The 17812-nt window shown below is 39.5% G+C and overlaps 1 protein-coding gene across 13 annotated transcripts in view; it reads left to right on the forward strand.

Moving 5' to 3' along the window:
• The window catches only part of PLEKHA7 (pleckstrin homology domain containing A7), a 133047-nt gene that overhangs the window by 52450 nt on the left and 62785 nt on the right, over positions 1–17812 (forward strand). The window contains exon 1 of one of the 13 annotated variants that reach the window (XM_072039298.1): positions 2595–2641. The exons of 11 other annotated variants lie outside the window; for them this stretch is intronic. In XM_072039298.1, the coding sequence (XP_071895399.1) occupies positions 2610–2641 (32 nt within the window). In that variant the 5' untranslated portion in view covers positions 2595–2609. Of the gene's footprint in view, positions 1–2594; positions 2642–7991; positions 8284–17812 lie in introns of those variants that run through there. One more of the 13 variants, XM_072039300.1, reaches the window with a different exon arrangement.

Below are 17812 nucleotides of genomic sequence, written 5' to 3' on the forward strand. Positions count from 1 at the left end.
CAGATAGCTCTAATGCCAGTATCACAATGTGGATTTTTCATCTTGAATTCTAGCTTTGCTTATCTGTTATGCTAGAAAATCTTACCCATTGTTGAAGTGAAATGTCCTATATCTAGCAGATTTGGTATCGCATAACACAAGTAACTTGAGCATCTATGTATTTCTTCCTGATAGAGCCTGCTATGAGTGATAAGCTGTTAGATAAATAGCAAATTCTGACACTTCTTTAAAAGGCTTGGATTTCTCAAGTGATACTGGCAACTTGTATCACTGGAGGCTTTTGTGGTAAGGATTGATTACATTAATATTTCATAAAACCCTCTATCCAGGTGCTATATGCTAGTGATTTACTGTCCTTACCAGCCCCATCTGGATTCAAGATACTGATTTCAATAATCCCATTAGTCCCCCGGAGTCATTTGGTCCCTGTAGGAAATTTGACTTAAATCACTGCGCATGATAAAGACTTCACAGCTTTTGACCACCATAGCATGATGGTTTAAACAAAGTAAATACAGGTTATTAGTGCTATAGATTTATATTTATATCATTTTCTTTTTAATCACCATACGTGGCAGAGTTTGTGTGTGTGTGTGTGTGTACTGATTGAGAACACTCTTCCTGTAGAAGCCTCTAAATTGCATGGATAAAGTTGTGTCACGACTTGCCTTTGTTAAATGTGCATTTCAGAAAGGCAGTCGGTGCTCAGCATTGTTTGGTCATGACTTGGAAAAATATGCAGAAATAAAGGGCTTTGACTCACTACCACTTCTTGCCCTCATAATAATAAGTCATTTAACACTAACTCTGCACAGAAGGACATTTATAGTAGAAAAATAGGTTTGTGTTTTCTGAGAGTAGTCAAGTCTACTCTTTGTCCTTTCTACTGGATTGAGGCCTTTCTACTTCACTAAGTATCCTTGGAGAATACAGGATGACAATAGACACGATGTCCTTGATCAAGAATTTCAGGTGAGTAGAAATCCAATTTGTAAAAATTAAATACCGAGACTGGAAATTATTTATTAAGTACTATATGTAGCAGCAGTAGACCATTCGGCATGCACTGTGTTTTTTTCCACCTGTGCCTCTTCTTTTAGTGGTTTAAATCACTTCCTGCACAGAAATTGTTGAGCTGCTAGCTCTAGACAGATTTGAGGCTTCTGAAATACTTCTGAAGTACTTTGTTCAGTGTGACATTTTTCAGTAAGTTTGGCCAGGTTCATTAAGTATTTATGGTATTAATGAAACTGTATTTAATTTGGAGTGCAATTCTTCCAACACTGAGTTTAATGCTGCCTTCCAAAATTTTAAGTTTCCTTTCATCCTTTTTGCTTTTTTAAGACCAGTGGTTAATTTGTCTTTCTCCACATAATACCATCTTTTCCTTGATATGAAGATCTTTCTCACTGTGTTGCAAATGAGGTTTTGTTCTCCACGTTGAACTGGAAACCTCTCAGTATTAAAGCTTCCCAAGCGTTCTCCTTGGATGTTGGTTTTGGAACTTTTTCCCTGGCCGACTCTTCTAGGTTGAATATAGATTTCCTACTCAGGACATCCTGTAATATCAGAATAAGGAACTTTATTCCTCTACACATTTGTTCTGTTGGTGTTTTTTTTTTTTTTTTTGCGTGTGTGTGTGTTACAGTTCATCATGATGTTGGTAATCCACACTCCAAGTTTTCATTTAGGCTTCATGTCCTGGGACAGGAGATCATTCTCATTTGTTGTGCCTTATTCTTCTGTGAACTTTTTTATTTTATTTGTTCAAGCATGGGATTTAAAATGTCATCTATTCACGTATTCTGTGAAGACTCCTATTGTATTATTGATACGTATATTCTGTATGAATTTATTTGCATAACCTAAACTTCCATGCCTAGTGGTCCATTTTTTTCCTTGTGCCATAAGCCAGCATCCTTAATATTAAAAGGAAGAAGTTTTTGTCGTTGTGGCTGGGAAATCTAACTGCATTTCCAATTGATTCATATCCCTTATTTGTCTACGATAAAATTTCTGAGCAAAGTGATTACTCTGAAATCTATCCAAATACATTTTTCTGCCATTTTGGATTTTAGTGTACGTATTCTTCTATTGCATGAGTTTCTTTTTTCACATTTCCTGATATGACATTTCATGATGGATGGGTATCAAAAGAGGAATGATCTCTTTGCTCAGATATCCAACCTGATGTTCCAAATGTGCTGTAACTAAGGGCAAACTATGAGATTATCAAGCTGTATCCATTTGCCAGCTGGTTGGAGAAAAACATTGCTATGTGGTTACACTAAATAACTCCTGTGGTCTGTGTGTTGTAGTAGCATCAGGAAGAATTACCACCAAGTGTTCCTCTTTTTATCGTCTCATGCATTTTTATCAGGGAACTGAAAATATTTTCTGATCCCCAGGCTCGTTTCTGCACCCTGTGACTAATGAACGGCCTTGAGATGTTTCAGAATCTGCAGGATCAGAAACACGATTATTCTTCTCAAAACAGCATGCAGAATACTATTTAAACAAAACCAAAACCCAGTCACTTAAAAGAACATTGTCTTTATTTTCCTCCAAGACTAAAATCTTGTATGCTGTTGGGAGCAGCTGGAAAAGAGATGAGAAACCACGTCTGCAGCTTTGCCTACAGGTATTTGCAGTTAACTCTCTGGGATGAGACTTGGCTAAGCTAGTCCCTGACAAATATCTGAGATTCCCCACTGAGGTGACTTGCAAAACTCGCTCTGCACTTACGTGGAGAGAGTTCCAATGGCCATCTTATAACCCGTGCTCACAAATGTAGCTGGGAAATAGCAAGGGTTAAATATAAATGTAGGAAAAAAATGTAAAGATGCGTGAGGGAAAACTCGTTCTTGAAATCTTAAGTCGGCATCTGTACTTCTTTAGAGGAGAACTTTGTTGCACTCGAGGTGTCAGCAGAATGAATGGCAGTAATTAAAATTCCCGTTATCTTCTCCAGGGGAGCAGAGGGGCTTGCTGTCGTCACAGGGACAGCTGAGCGACAGCTCCGAGCTGAGCAATTGCTGCTCAGAGCTCTAGCGTTGACGTTTGTGATCTTTCAGAGGGACAAATGGAATTTCAGTATTGGGCTTTCAAAACATCTTTCTTGAACCTGATCTTTTTGTATGAGGAAGTACTGTCTAGATTACTTTAATTCAGAAGCTTCTTTTAAATAACTGTGTGAACTATCATTGCTAGTGGCTGTTTCTCGGTCTGCTTTCATCAGAAGGACCAAATTCCTGGAAGTGCCACCTGGTACTGTTAGAATTTTCAATGTCCCACGAGTCCTTTATATTGATTTTTTTTTTTTCCTCTCTAACACTCTTTCCTTTCACAGCATGGCTATGGAAGCATTTTATCCTAGACGATTCACGTCCTATGCCTGCACGTACAGTCTGTGTATATAATGTTACTGCATTTTAGTGATGTGTCATGTGTTCCAGGTGGCAAGTTTTAATGGACCATTTGTCATAGAGTAGTGTTGGATTATAAAAACTTCACTGCGTGTACGAATGTTTTATAAATTCATTTTTGTAGGATTTTGCTGGAAAAGTTGCCTTAGGGTTGTACTTGCTTTTAGAAGCCTGAAGAGTTTCTGCAAATCCCATTTCTGAATAGTGGACGTTACCCATTTAGTGAGAAGAGCTGTATTCTTCATTTTGCAGTCTCTATGTGACTTTTTACCTCCATTAATTCCATGATTTTAAGAATGGCAAGGAAGTAAAACATGCAAGTTGTCAGGGTGCTTGTAAACTGTGCTTTGCCTTAGGTAGTGCTGTGCTAACAAGGGCCTTGGTCTCACATGTGGAGCAGGAACCTGGTTACACGCACCCTGTGTTTCCAACTTCAAATTGCGATTATTTTCTTAAATTCTGGGAGTTGTTTCAGGAAAAAATATTTTAAATATAGCTTGCATTTCAAATGCACAGAATGTAGTGACATCAGGTTAGTTCAGGATCCCTCGAAATAAGAATTGCACGTGATCGTTGTGGTGCCTGGCTGCCTGACTTTGTGGTCTTCTAAACGCTGGCAAGCACAAATTAACTCACAGGACTTTCTGATATCTCAGTAGTTTATTAAATAAGATGAATTTCGGGTCTGTTGGATTTTAACTCCTCCTTTCTGCCTTGATAGTGCTGCTTGGCTTCATGTGTCTTCCTCCTGTGTCTGGTCTCACAACGAAAACCTCAAGTACGTGCACTTGTGCATACACATGCATGCCCACGTGCTCACTCTTTAAAACTGTGTGTATGTCTATATTTATATAACAGTACGAGTCAATATTTATTAAATCAGTATTACACGTAAATATGTACTAATTATTAAATATTTATGTGAATATTGTTTATTGTTAGTAAAAAGCAGCAGGAAAAGGGAGTCATTTTAATTTTCTTTTTTGGCCACGTTAGTTCAGGAAACCTAGTTAGCTGTACTTTAAGCAGACTGTGAACTGGAACAACATGAGAGCTAAAGGACTGCCGTGTGTGTCAAGGAGAGGTCTTCAAGAGTATGCTGTGGAATTTTCTTCACAACTATGAATTCAGTCAAATTTGGTCAGACTTCTCTTAGTGATTGTGAAGCATCTTGGATCTGAGCTGTCATTCTACCCTTGGTAAGCCCTGCCAGATTTCTCTTCTGGTTGCCAAGGAATAAGTGAAGGAAGGGTGTTCGAAGTACTCGTCTGTTTGTGTCTAGTATGGACCTTCATGAGCTCAGTGATTTAGAGTAAATTCTCACATGAAAAGCGATGTTTAAAAATGAGGCCCAATACATTAAGAGCACTGAAGTATTTTTTCCCTTTATTGCAATCTATAAAAGTCATTGTTTCCTATGTGTTTTAGAAGGAGACTTTCATCTTCTAAGTTTATCTCTCTGTTTTGATCATCCTGGGAGAATATTTAAGTATTGATTTTTTAAGATGTCTTTTTACAAAAATTCTTCACATACAGACGAAAGAAGAGGTGCTGCTTTGTCCATTGATCCTAGTGCTGCAAACACTGGGCAATGCGAGTTGTCCTCTTCAGTGTTTATAAATTAAGCTTTTAAACAGTTTTTAGATTGTAGAAGGCACGTGAAATTTCCTTTTTTCATGTTCCATTTTTACTGTTCTGTTTGTCTCTTAAGTACTTTAAATAGTATCAGTGCTGTAATTTAGGCTTTCAAATGGCACTTTTAGCAGGTCGAAGCTATGCAAAGGACATCACTGTGCTGTGTTGTAGAAGCCTCGCTGTTCCTTGGAACTTGTGGCTTCTGTCAATGCATGATTTTGTCCTTACTGATGAAGGTAATATGGTTTCTGGTTAATCTTTTAAACACGGTGTTGTTTGTTTTTACAACTGTTTTGTACATGTGTTTCATTTGCTTACTAGCAAAACCTGCCCTCAAACTATAGACATAGGATGTGGTAAAATTAGTGTTGAGTTGTTCTAGTGTGAGGAGTCATTTCTAGACACTTTAATTGAAATAATGTATGGTGTACTGGTTCAGAAAAAATAATGGGTGATGTTAGTCTTCTTGTCTTGGAGAAAGAGAAAAAGAATGTGTGCAGAAGTTTGTCACTTAAAGAGACAAATGGAAGGAAAGATTTCAAAACAAGGCTCCTTTTAACATGGGGAATATATGCAGGATGAAGCACGCCTGCTTTTTGATCCCATCAGGAGGTGATGCAGTCTTTGCTTTTCACATAAAACACCCATATTTCCCATCAGATAGTGCTATTACCCCACCTCCTTCATCAGTCCTCCGTAGGAAAACATGCTTTTTGCCAGTTCAAATAAATACAAAATACTCAGTGGACAAAAGCATACACAAGCCAAGAAAAGTTGGCATCTTCTAAGTTCTACCATAGTCTGTAGTTTGCTACTTGCATTGTAGTAATTCTGAACTTATGATCTGGAGGTGTTATCTACTCTAATTCATGTGTTTGAGGACATGTAAGTAACTTAGGTGGGTTCAGTTGTAATACCCTTTATTCATGCTTTTTAGAAGGACGGGCTGTTGAAGTTTGCTGTAGTTGAGAAATTCTACAATGGAAGTCCTGAGATGCTTTAATACGGTTTTCCCTCTGTGGTCATTACGAACTTCCAGCAACAAGAAGAAAAAAAAAAAAGGTATTTCTGACAAAAGTGAAGGAAACAGACAAGGGAAGGGAAACTGTGCAAGAGCAATGTTATTCTGTCACTCAAGGGTCTGCATTCTCTTTATCTTTGTGTGTTTTGGTGCCAGCTTGTTACAGACGCCTGATAGCAGTGAATGAAGACTGGGGAAAGGTGGTGTAAAATATTCTTTAGAAAGCTTGATATGGATGCGTCTTGAACTTCAGCTGTTTTTTTGGGAGATAAAATACATCTGTGCAGTCTGTCTGAGCCTAATTCAGGATTTCTGTCGTGCTCACAGTGGTATGACAGACTAGCTGAACTAAAAGGAGTGCAAAGGGAAAATCCTGCTTGGAGGTGAAGAGTGTACAGAGAATGGGGGTGGGGGAGCCTGGAGCAATACGTGCACAGCATTGTTACGATATTTGGAGATACCAGTGTCTGAAGCTTCTCATTTACAAAATAATACAGCAAATGCAGGCTCTCAGAAAATGAAACAGGAAAAGTTTTCTAAACATCTATTGTGTGACGGAGGTTGCAATAGAAACAGCATTGTAAAGACTGAATTGAGAATCCCTTTTTAATTATTTCCTGAGAAATCTGCTAATTGATACCACTGAGATTTAATTTGTAGAAAAAACTGCTGTGAATGCCCCACATTCAGAGCTCTGAACATCTTCATTTTAGAAAGTGTTCTCCATTTGGAATCTCATAGGCCAGTCAATTTTTGATTCTTGAATTTAGGGCTGTCTACGGATCATGATTATTGACGTTGTGTAATTATACGTGCATATAACAGACGTGGTTGTAATACGATTATAATGCAGTTATATGCTAGTTATTGTGTGAAGAAGAGGACAGGATATTTCTTTGGTGAGCCGGAATAACCTGTACTCCAGCCCCAGGGAACAGCTGGGATCAGAAGATAACATCTCACGGGTGGAGGCTTAGGACACAAGGAAAATCCCCGTAGCGCTTACATAACTTTTTGTAGTTGCTGGAATTTGGCTGCCTGTGGTTTGCCTTAGGAAAAGGCCCGTGGCTTGTGCTGTGTGTACTGCGTTGTCACTTGCCTGTTGAAGGACGATGTGCAATTTCTTGCCAGTCCCATTATTTTTACTGAACGCAAACTGAATGTGATGGGTAGAAGTGAAACGTGTGGCCTCCACCTTATCAATAAGCTGCTTGTGGTGCTAGGTTAGTAATTATCTTATGGATTGAGGTAGTTTGTGAGCTGCAAGTACTTTTAAAGAAGTATGTAAGATGACATGAGAAATAATGTATGTTTTGGGTGTTTCCAGTGCCCTTTTTATATATTCCCACCAAATACATGGACGTGTCAATTCTACAGGCATGTAGTGGGGTTGAGTTGTATAAACTGTCAGTGCAACTTAATGGAAAAACAGTCCTTTAAAAAGTTGCTCATTCCCTTGTATGTACTTATTGGTTGGCTTATTATTGATTTCATGAAAGGCTTTCCTGAAGTTTTTCCCTCTTCTGTTGGTAAGCAGTTGGAAGACTGGCTTCAGGCACAGACCTTTGATACGTGCCACTTGGCATTAGATGAAGGTTCTGTGCTTCCAAAAATAGTTGGCGTTGTGTATCATCGATGTGAATTTTCCTCTCTGCTTAAGAATCTGCTCTGAACTGTAGCAAGAAATAACCTTAAGATGGAATTCCGATCCTTAGGTGCACAATCCTGTGGGTTGGGTACCGTCACTTGGTTAAAATGCTGTGCCTCTTCTTTCTTCTCTCCTTCCTTCAGATAAACTTCCAGGGAAGGCTGCTAACAAACATAACATGATTCCTGGTCCTGCTGTCGAGGCTATTTTTGGTTTCCCCCCCCATGAGTGTTCCCTGTACAATGCAGGAGCTGGTCTCACAGTCCACAGCAGTGTGTCGCCGCAGCTCGCTTGGTGCAGCGGGGTGCTTGGGGTCTTCTGCCCATGGGGGGACTCGGGGTTCCCTCAGCTGATGGGGAGTACTCGCAGGCTATCACTGCTAACAGCTAATAGTAAAATATTTCTATCTAAGTCATGGGAATCCAGGTTCAGTAACATAGCTCTTTACAATGTCTGCTAAAGAGTAAGCTATCTGTGGTTTCCTAATGGAAGTAGGAGTGTGCGTTGGAGTCTGGATGGATGAAGGCAGACCCCTTTCAGTTGCATCTCAGAAGGTGAGATTGTGAGGCTTTTTATTTCCCCCCCCCTCCTTTCTAAATTTTCTTGTCCTTCACTGCATGGCATGCTGACTAATCAAGAACATTACTATTCAAACTTCAATCAATTATATTGCTAATTTTCTTTGAACCATATTATTTAAAAGAAAAATATTGAAAGCTGCTGTAGTCTGTCCCTAAAATGTGATTGACTCCTTCCAAACAGTACTATGCAACTTTGGTGGTAGGGGTTTTCTCTTTTTACTTTTTCTCACAGTAATTCTCATCTGTCATTTTCTAAAGCATCAACAGAATAGCTTTCATGTCTATCTGCTTGTTCTCAGGCAGATAAAATTAGCATTCATGTCAATATAAATATGTGAGAGTGCAGACGGGAAGGTATGTAGGACCAGAAATTCCAAGGTGTCAGAAAGTTTGAGTTGCTTTTTCTTACTGTCCTGAGAACACAGCAGCTTACTCTGCAACCTGTTTGTGTCAAAGGAATGCAAAATATGCAGATGGTATTTGCAGAATTTGAGAGCTGTCTGAAAACAGTTCAGTTCAGAGGTATTAAAACTTAAAGTAACGATGTATAATATGTATAACATGCAAGTCCCAGAATGCCGGGCATAAAACAGAGATGTCTGCATCACACAGGATGAGAAGAATTCATTATCTTATTTTTCCTAGAGAGAGCCTCGTTATTCAGAAGCAGGGCATTTTCTGGCCTTTTATTCTGACTTGACATTAGTTTGCATTAGAATGTAGTTGTCTTTACAGTGCTGTACTTCGAGATGAATGAATATTGCCACTCATTGCTTTTGGAATTTAATTTACTGTATTAACATGGCTAATTTAGATTCTTAGATTGTTTTAAAGAAGTTGACAGCACCAAGAAGACGGTATGTGATACCACAAAAGCAAACATTCAGAGGCATCTTAGGCTCAACGTGATGTTTTGGTGCAGTTACTTTTAAGTCATACGTGCGGGAATTAAGTTAACAGTGACTGGGAAGGAAGTAATGGAGCAGAAAGATTTTGCTGAAGTAGTACTGGAAAGGTAATCTTAGTGGATTTAATTTTGGAAACTTGCATACAAAGGTGCAAGTTTCAGATGACGTTGTTGCTTGAGTTTTGTAGAACCTCTCTGGCAATTTAATCATGACAAATAACTTTTAAATTTGCTTTCTGGTTATTACAATGCATTAGGCTTTATTGTATTTGTACAGAGTTGTATTCTACTGCACAGTGTTTTACCTCATAGCTCTGATAAAGTATGCTAGTGGAAAAAAAAAAGCAATAATCTTCTTCCTGCATCCATACACCTAGTACTGAAAATAAAAAGGCTATCAATAGATAGCTGAAATACTGCCTTCATACTAAGGAAGGCTTTGTGATGGCTACAAATATTATAAGGAAGAAACTTCCGTGCACTGGAAGAGATTTGCTGTCCATCAGTGAACAGTTTAACTTGGAAGACAGTAATGTGGCGTGTTCAGCTCGATGCAGCATTTCCAGTCTGACTGACCTCTGAGGTTTGCTGGAATTATTTGGGAAGGCCGAGGTAGTTCTTTTTGCTGTTGAAAACAATGAATGATTTTTGCATTTCTGTCCTGTGCCCAGAAAGCTGCAAACGAGGTTAAAGACTCTAAACTGGCAGGCACTTGTCTGTCTTTTCAGGGTCTTAAATGTTAATAAAACAGTGATTTTACAGAAATAGGATTACTCAAGGTCATACAAGAAATCTGCTTCAGAGCTAAGATCTGAATCCCAATCTTCTGAATCCTGATGTGGTAGTGCCCAGACCATTAACTTTTTTCTGTTACGGATCCAGAAAAACTTCCTGCACTAAAGATTTTTACAGACGTAGATACTTCTTCCTCTCTTCTTGTGGCAGAAACACACTTCTGTGTAAAGGACAGACTCCGAAGTCCTGCTTCAGTGTCCAAAATAACTGAAGTGCCATCACTCAATGAATCCAATTGTTTCAACTTTCTAATGCAAAATGAATTTAACCATTAAGCAGAACTCTGTGAGTCAGCGATGACTCAGAAACTGCCACTCTGAAGTTTTTCTCTTTTCCGTGCTTCTAGCAGATTGATTTTTTTTTTTAATTTTGTTTTATTAGTGTAACTAAAATGTCTAAAGTAAAAAGCAGAGAAACTTAAGTACGTCTTATGGAGTTAAAGCTAAACAAAATTTATTGCAGTGTGGCACACCTTCCCAGAAGGTGGAAATAGCTTTGGTTTCCATTGCAGTAGCATCCGATATAGTTTTAAAGAAGACGGGAAGATCCTAAGAGTAACTGAGAAAATTGTTGCAATGTTAGTGTCTGGAGGTGCTTTAGTTGTACGCAGTTTTCATTATGTAATGTATACAGTGAATCTTCTTTTGAAAATAATTGAAGTGCTAAATTATATACCTCAGCAATTTTTATAATGTGTGTTTGCTGTAGTTAGTAAATTAAAATGCGACTGAAACACTGAAAGCTTGAAAAGGTACCGTGCTGCTTGCAGTCCTCTTGATCAAATGTATATGCATATAATGTATATATAATGTTCATTGTGTTGCCTTTTTTTTTTCTTTATTTTTTTTTTCATTTTAGAGCTTAGGTATGAATAAAACCATTTTTGCTGCAGTGCTGGCCTGGACTTACCTGGTGTGTGGAGCGCTCTGTTCTGGCACGGCTCAGTCAGGTGCTTTGGAGCACTTCAAACTTAATGCATTTTAACGGGGACAAAGCCTTTTTAATTCCCCAAATAGCGAAGGGTTATTTAATAACTGTATTTTTGAGAGGTAACAAAGTTTTCCCTAAGTGGAAGATGTACGGCTTTCTAAGTCGTTCAGTCATTGTAAGTGTCGTTAAATAATTACCCAAAGAACAAACATTTCACGTCGAGTTACTTCACCTTCCTAGCTGCCAAGTTTCAGTCACATGCTTGACAGAGGCTTACTTGGCATCGAGCGGAGTTAACGCAGGATCTGAAAAAGTTTTTTGGAATTTCTTTCGATCCCTAATCCTGCCCAGCTCTCCCTGTCCTCACCCCAGGCCTCGTCAGCAGCGTGAGAGCTTGCTCGCTGCCAGTTTCCCTCACCTCAGCTGCGGGCCGGTTTGGGGAAGTGGCGGGGAGCTTGTCCTTGCCGTGTGAGGGTGAGAGGCTGTTCCAGCCTCACCGGTGGCAATGCTCTGGGTCTTTTGGCCACAGTCTTATGTCAGGGCATGTTTCTTTGATGTTCAGCTGTGCAAGCTCTCCTACGGAGCCCTAGGGGCAGTGAAGGTCCTGGGGATACAGCTGCAGGAGTCATACTCCCCGAGGCGTTACCACACCAGCTTTGTCTTGGTGGCGAAGGAGGGCTTGGCTGCGGGTTCAGCATGATAGAGCTATAGGACAAGAACCAGACGAGACTGCTCAAGTGGTGCAGGAGGAATGTAGCTGATAGCTCCGCTATATTTAGTGACGTGCTAAGAGCTTTTGGGTTTTGCTGCGGCCTTGCTCCCCGAACCAAAGTCAAGGAGCTTGATTTTATGTCTCCTCAGCCAGTTTTTCTTTTGGCTGTTACATTTGGCTGTTGATTTCCAGGCTTATTGTGAAAGGTTGTAGTTGCTTCATCCTTCCAGTTAATTTGAAAAATAATAGCACTGTTCATGTATTTAAGGAAGGATTTTTCATCTTTCCCAATGGGATAATGTGGTTTCACACAGAGTCTAATTCAGAGCTGATTGTAAAGATGCATGCTGTCCCCAAATGACATTGCTACCAACAGTGTGTTGACATTGGTTGATATAAATGTAAGCTCCTTACCACTGCATACAAAACCAACAAAGGAGTTTTTAAAATGTCTTTGCCAGATAAATCTTTGAGACTGAAAGAGCACAAATGTTTCTTTCTACATTGCTTGTGCTATTTTTCTTAGCCACTAGCTCTTCTTGTTGGCATCACCTTTGTCTTCTAGGGACTTACTCAGAGCTGGCTGTTTGGGCACCACTGGTGTGTCTGCTTAGAGGCGTTAAGAAAATCCAAATGTGTCTTCCACTGCTGCCTTGTTTTCAGTGCCACTCTTCTCACATCTGTCCTTTTTGTATTTTATTGTAATGTTTTATTCTCAAATTTTCACCTTCTGATAGTGCAATGTGAGTGTTGATTCAAGAAATTAAACACAATGTCATTATACAAGAGCTTTCATATTTGATTTACATTTGATTCACATACATAGACATAAAATATCCTAACTTCAGCACCGTTACATTATGCCAATAATATAAATCATTATTAACTTGTTATAGGTTATATTGTGACTCAACGTGCTTCGATTACATAGCAGTTGAGAAGGAAACACAGCTTGACCAAAAATAAGTCATTCTCTTTCTTTGGATTTATTTTGTTGGTTTATGTTTAGTAAAGGAAATTCTGGCATTGCATACACCAAAATAGTTCATTTTCAAAACAATTTGCTTGGGTTTCTGCATCAAATAAAGTGGTGAGTATTAAAAACAGAAAAGTTGTACAGAGTTCAGAACTGTTTAGTATGTTGTTGTAATTCCTTTTACTAATGCTACTTTATTGGTGTGTTGGTTGTATAAAGTTTTATCTAGCGTTAGTATGTATATCTTACCATATTTTCCATCGTGTAAATGCCATAAAGAATTTAATTCCATGGCAATATTTCTGTGATTACTTGGAAGTGTCTCAGAATTTCTCTGCTTGTCTGACTGGGAGCCATTGAGCATTTCAACATCTCCGTAAGGATGAGTTTTGGTCTAGGTTATTTTTTTGACTTCATTTTACTGAATTCCTGTGAACTGATAGACCTATAAATCTTTTTTTAATGCCAAAGAGCTTTTGTTGAATTAAAAATAAATTTCTGGGTAATTTTATAAACTCTGTATAATCTAAAAAGAAAATCTTCCACGTCTGTTTTATGATTTTAATTCCTAAAATATTAATCTGGGATTAGTTTTAGGCTATGAAACATAATGTGTCTCTCGCTACGCAGTGGGGGATATATTTGAGTAACGGTATGATGGAAACATTTGGGTAAATAACATTTTAGTACAGTTTTATCAGCTTTATAGCCTTGGCTTCAGAACCATTTTCTATGAGGCATGAAAGACCATGATTAATACACAGTAACTTGTCATACTGTACCGACTGACTGGAATTTGTGTGCGTGGAGTGTTTTTTTTTCTAAAATGGTATTACTCTTTGACAAGGCACCCCTTTTTGTCATGCTTGAAGCCGCATTGCCCAGCGGTGGCAGCTCTGAAGTGCTTTTCTCTTCTGGCCAGCGGGACCCCTGCCCACATGGGCCTGCTGCAGGCCAGGCTTCGGCCCTCACCGCCCCAGCTCACGAGCCTTTGGTCGGTATAAATCCAGAGACATTCGGCTCTGGGTTAAAACAGGATCATGTATGACTTGTGCCAGTGGTCTGTGAATTGATACTAACGTCATGTCTTTCGTATGTCAGAGCTTTTCATTTCTGGGTGTGCCAGGCCTGTGGAGAGCGGGCCTGACAGAATTCGTCAGTTTGCCCTTGGTACCTGAGGAAGTTCTTTTGTTCTTTTATTACCAGTCTTCTCCCAAGCAAAAGCTTGATGTTAAGGGCCTTGCAGGAGTACTGCAGTCCTCTTTATACTTAAGATTTGATAGGGGAAAAATACTTCTCTTCTCCAAATGCATTTACGTCTGGAGGAGTCGCAGCATGTTTAATCCACCTGTGAGATGAGTGAGGAACTCCTTTAAAGCAGCCAAGAGTTAAACCAAAGGAAGCAACTTCACTGCTGTCATTTTTCACTTTGTGGCTTAAGCCTGTCCTTACAGTATATGTATAGAGTCCGAAGCATTTCCGAATTAACCGCCAGACACGCTGGAACAGCTTGTTGCTAATGAAGGCACTTTCTGAAGTGCATGTGCTGATGAACACCACCAGCCAACCCACAAGAATAGGTGTGTGCTGTGAGAATTGTGGTTTGTTCCTATTAAACTGTACTCCAGGGAATGTGACGCTCATATCCTTGTTTATTCTTCCGCCTGATGTCTGAAGGAGCTGGAGTTTGTAGGATTGCCTTTCATGCCTCGAGAGGACTGTCAAGTGGCAGAGAACAGGGGTGGGGATGGAGAAGGGAGTGAGACAAAGCCACGAGCATTTTGTATGTCCTTAACTACAGGAAAACCTTTGGCAGGGACGTGTGCCCTACTAGATAAAAAGCATGCAGCCACAGGAACCCAGGCTGAATAAATTCTCATCTTTCATGGAATTTGTATTAGAGGAAATTAAATGGACTCAAATAGGTGTCAGCTGTGAGGTCAGGCCAGCTTGCTCAGCTCTTTCTGAGTTCTGGGGTTGAGAAATTCCAAGGGCAGAGACTGCGCAGCCCATGTGGGCAGCCATGTCAGTGCCCTGCCATCTGCTCCATCCATCCTTGTATCCTTCAGGTAAAAAACTGTAGCCCGAACTTCTTTCCGTTCAGTGTATGCCTGTTTTCTCCTGCTCTCCTGTCAGGCCCTGCTGTGAAGAGCCTTCTCACCAGCTCCTTGCAGAAGGCCGCTGGTGGGTCCCCTTGAAACTATCTTTCTCCAGGCTGAACAAGCCTGGCTCCCTCGGCCTCTCCTTGCAGGTCGGGTGCTCCTGAACATCTTGCTGCTTCTCTGCTAAATTTGCTTCGGTTCGTTGTTGTCTTTCCTGTAGTGGGGTTGAGAATTGAACGCAGTAGGCTGTATCTTTGAGAGAAGTTCATCGATAACAGCTATAATTCTTTAATCCTGTTCTGAACTCTTGTGATTGTGTAAGAAAACAGTATTTGGGTAAAGCTTTGTTCTTCTGATACAGGTTATGGATAAAGTGCTTCCATGCTATGGAGGGAGGAGAAGGGCAATGTCTTTCTGCAGTCTGTCAGAGGTCACACACAGCAGCCAAGCAAGGTCTCTTAATCTGCAGTGCTGTCCTCTGACGATTGCTTAGTCACATTATGCATTAAAATCAATATATCAGAAGTGTGCAAGACTTAAGTTGAAATCTTCATTCAACATTAAAAACCTGGTAAAGAGCAACCTGAGTTGCTCTCTACGTGTTTCTTTCATTGTGGAATGATTGGTTTATAGCAGCATTTTGTGTATAACTATTCTACAGCTTGGCTACTGTAATACAATTGTGTCATGTCTGTATTATAGTTTTCTTCTGTATGGCAGTCTATCAGGAAAATACTGCTTCATGTATGGTATAGAATTGACTAGTGATAAAAGGTGCTGCTTCCCTGTCCCGTCAATGACCCCAGTGCAAAACAAACAAGCAAACAACAACAAAAAAACAAATCCATGCTACCCAAAAATATTTGATTAAAAGAATACTTGCCTCTTAAGTGAGCATCCATTTTCAGAGTTCCTGAATCTAATTGGACCGTTGGGACCATTTGTAGGAAGGAGGGATAAAAATTAAACCCAGAGGAGCCAGTCATCTACATCATTGAAGAAACAGCTGTGCCAGCATTGGAGATGATGACCGGGAGAAATACATTTATATATATTTTTATAGATCAATATTCATCTCATAGATACACATTTATATGCACGTATGTTTGTGTATGTGTATGCATTCAAATATATGTATGCATATATAATTGTTACATGTATTTAACTGCTGAACCTACTCCTGTTTCCATTTCAGACTGTCAGAATTTGGCATAGCTGTTCACATGGTTTCCGTAAAGTACTGTACAAGCAGTTAGGTCTGTTGCTCACAATGCGATATTGGTGACATTTCATTGTCACTCTTTGTCACTCATTGTCCAAACTCTTTTCTTCAGGTCACAAGGTTCCAAATTCTTTTAGATGTTTTTGAAGGTACTACATTTTGTTTGTGGAGACATCACCTGACTAACTTCAAATACTTGAGTGGGAAAGAAAGCAAGGAACAGTCCTAAGTGAGTTACAAGCCTGTATTATTAAGATGATGTGATATAATAAGGTGGTCTTTTGCTTTTCTAATTTTATTTTGGTATGATCAGAGATTTATTTTTTTTCAGCTGAAATTTTGAAGGCAAGGAGTGTAGTTTTTCTTAAACTGGGAAAGTAAGGAAATAAAATCAGATTTGACTCTTCAGGAATGTCCCCTTTTCTGAGGATTTTCTTCTCTTAAAAACTTTAACTAGCATACTTTTTTTCAAATACAAAGAAAAGTGTGAATAAGTGATAGAATCTGATGTCATGCATCCCCTTCTCTGTCTTTGGGCTTTTGTGTTGGTTGTAGTCGCAGACAGAGCTGCTCGAGCTAGTTACAGAACTCTGTTCTGACTAGCAGCTAAAAGCTTGTGATGTTCTAAGGAGGATATGAGATTTGAGACAATCACATCTACTCTGATTCTCACCTAAAAGTTAATGGGCTAAGATGTTAGATAAACTATCCTATGATTCTATAGGAGAGGGTGATGGTTTTGACCTTATTAAATCTACTGGACACTGATTTCAGTGGAGCAAGGATTCTACTGCTACTCTGAAGAGGCACCTAGCTATTTTAAACTAAAATCCTGAAAAGATGTTTGTGGTGTGCGTCTAGCTTGTAGTAGTGGGTACTATTAGTATTGATTAAAAATCTTCTAAATTATGTCAGTATTACACTGTGTTTTTCTTAGAAAAATATTCTTGACAGCACTTCTGTGGCACTGAGTTTCTTGGAATATCTTAGATATTCTTCCCAACCAATTCTCAAAGCTGAAATGAAAATACAAACAGAAACCCCTCAGCAATGCTTAAGCTGTTTTGACGCTATTTGTGTATTTCAGCAATACGTTGTGAAGGAAAGCAACCCATACCTGAGCGGTTGCCTAGCTAGATGCAAGCACTTGATCCTTTTGGAGAACTCACTCTCACTACAGACCAGAAGCTCTTCACCACTCAAGCTTTTCTGTCTTCTGCCCTCCCAGCAGGGTCTCCCTTAGAAGCAGAGGTGCTCACCCCAAAGTCTCACCGCCATTTGGGACTTTCAGCGTAAAGTTGTTGGTGCTTGTCTGCTCTTGAAGCATAACGGAGTCAGCCAGCAGCAGAAGTAAATACCATAGAAATGGCTCGTAATAATTTATAGAGCAGTCCACCCAATGACAGCATGATTACTTCTGCAATCTGTGCATTTGTTGTTAAGGTGAGGAGGTAGACTCGATCAGGAGTTGATTTACACATTTCAAGATTCATCTGTCTGGGCATTTAAATGTCTCTAGAGGCAATATATAAACTTGCTTGACTTCAAATGCAAGGTCATCAACATAAGTCATGGCCAAAAGTTAATTATTAAAATCTGGCTTCGCTTCAAATGCAAAATGAACCGAAAGATAAAAATAGGTGAAGTTGTGCTGATTATCAGTGAGTGAGGAAAAGGGCCTGCCCTTGTGACTTACACTGCAGGACTGTATTGCAGTTGTGAGGTTTTTCAGTATTTAAATTGGTTAAATTTCAGGATACTACAGGTTACGTTAGTGCAAACAAACAGGAGGCAATGCTAAACTGGCAGACTCGTTTAATCAGTAATACTGGAGAAATCTCGTCGGCTGTACTCTGAC

This window comes from Anas platyrhynchos, chromosome 5 (assembly GCF_047663525.1).
Source record: "Anas platyrhynchos isolate ZD024472 breed Pekin duck chromosome 5, IASCAAS_PekinDuck_T2T, whole genome shotgun sequence".
NCBI lineage: Eukaryota > Metazoa > Chordata > Aves > Anseriformes > Anatidae > Anas > Anas platyrhynchos.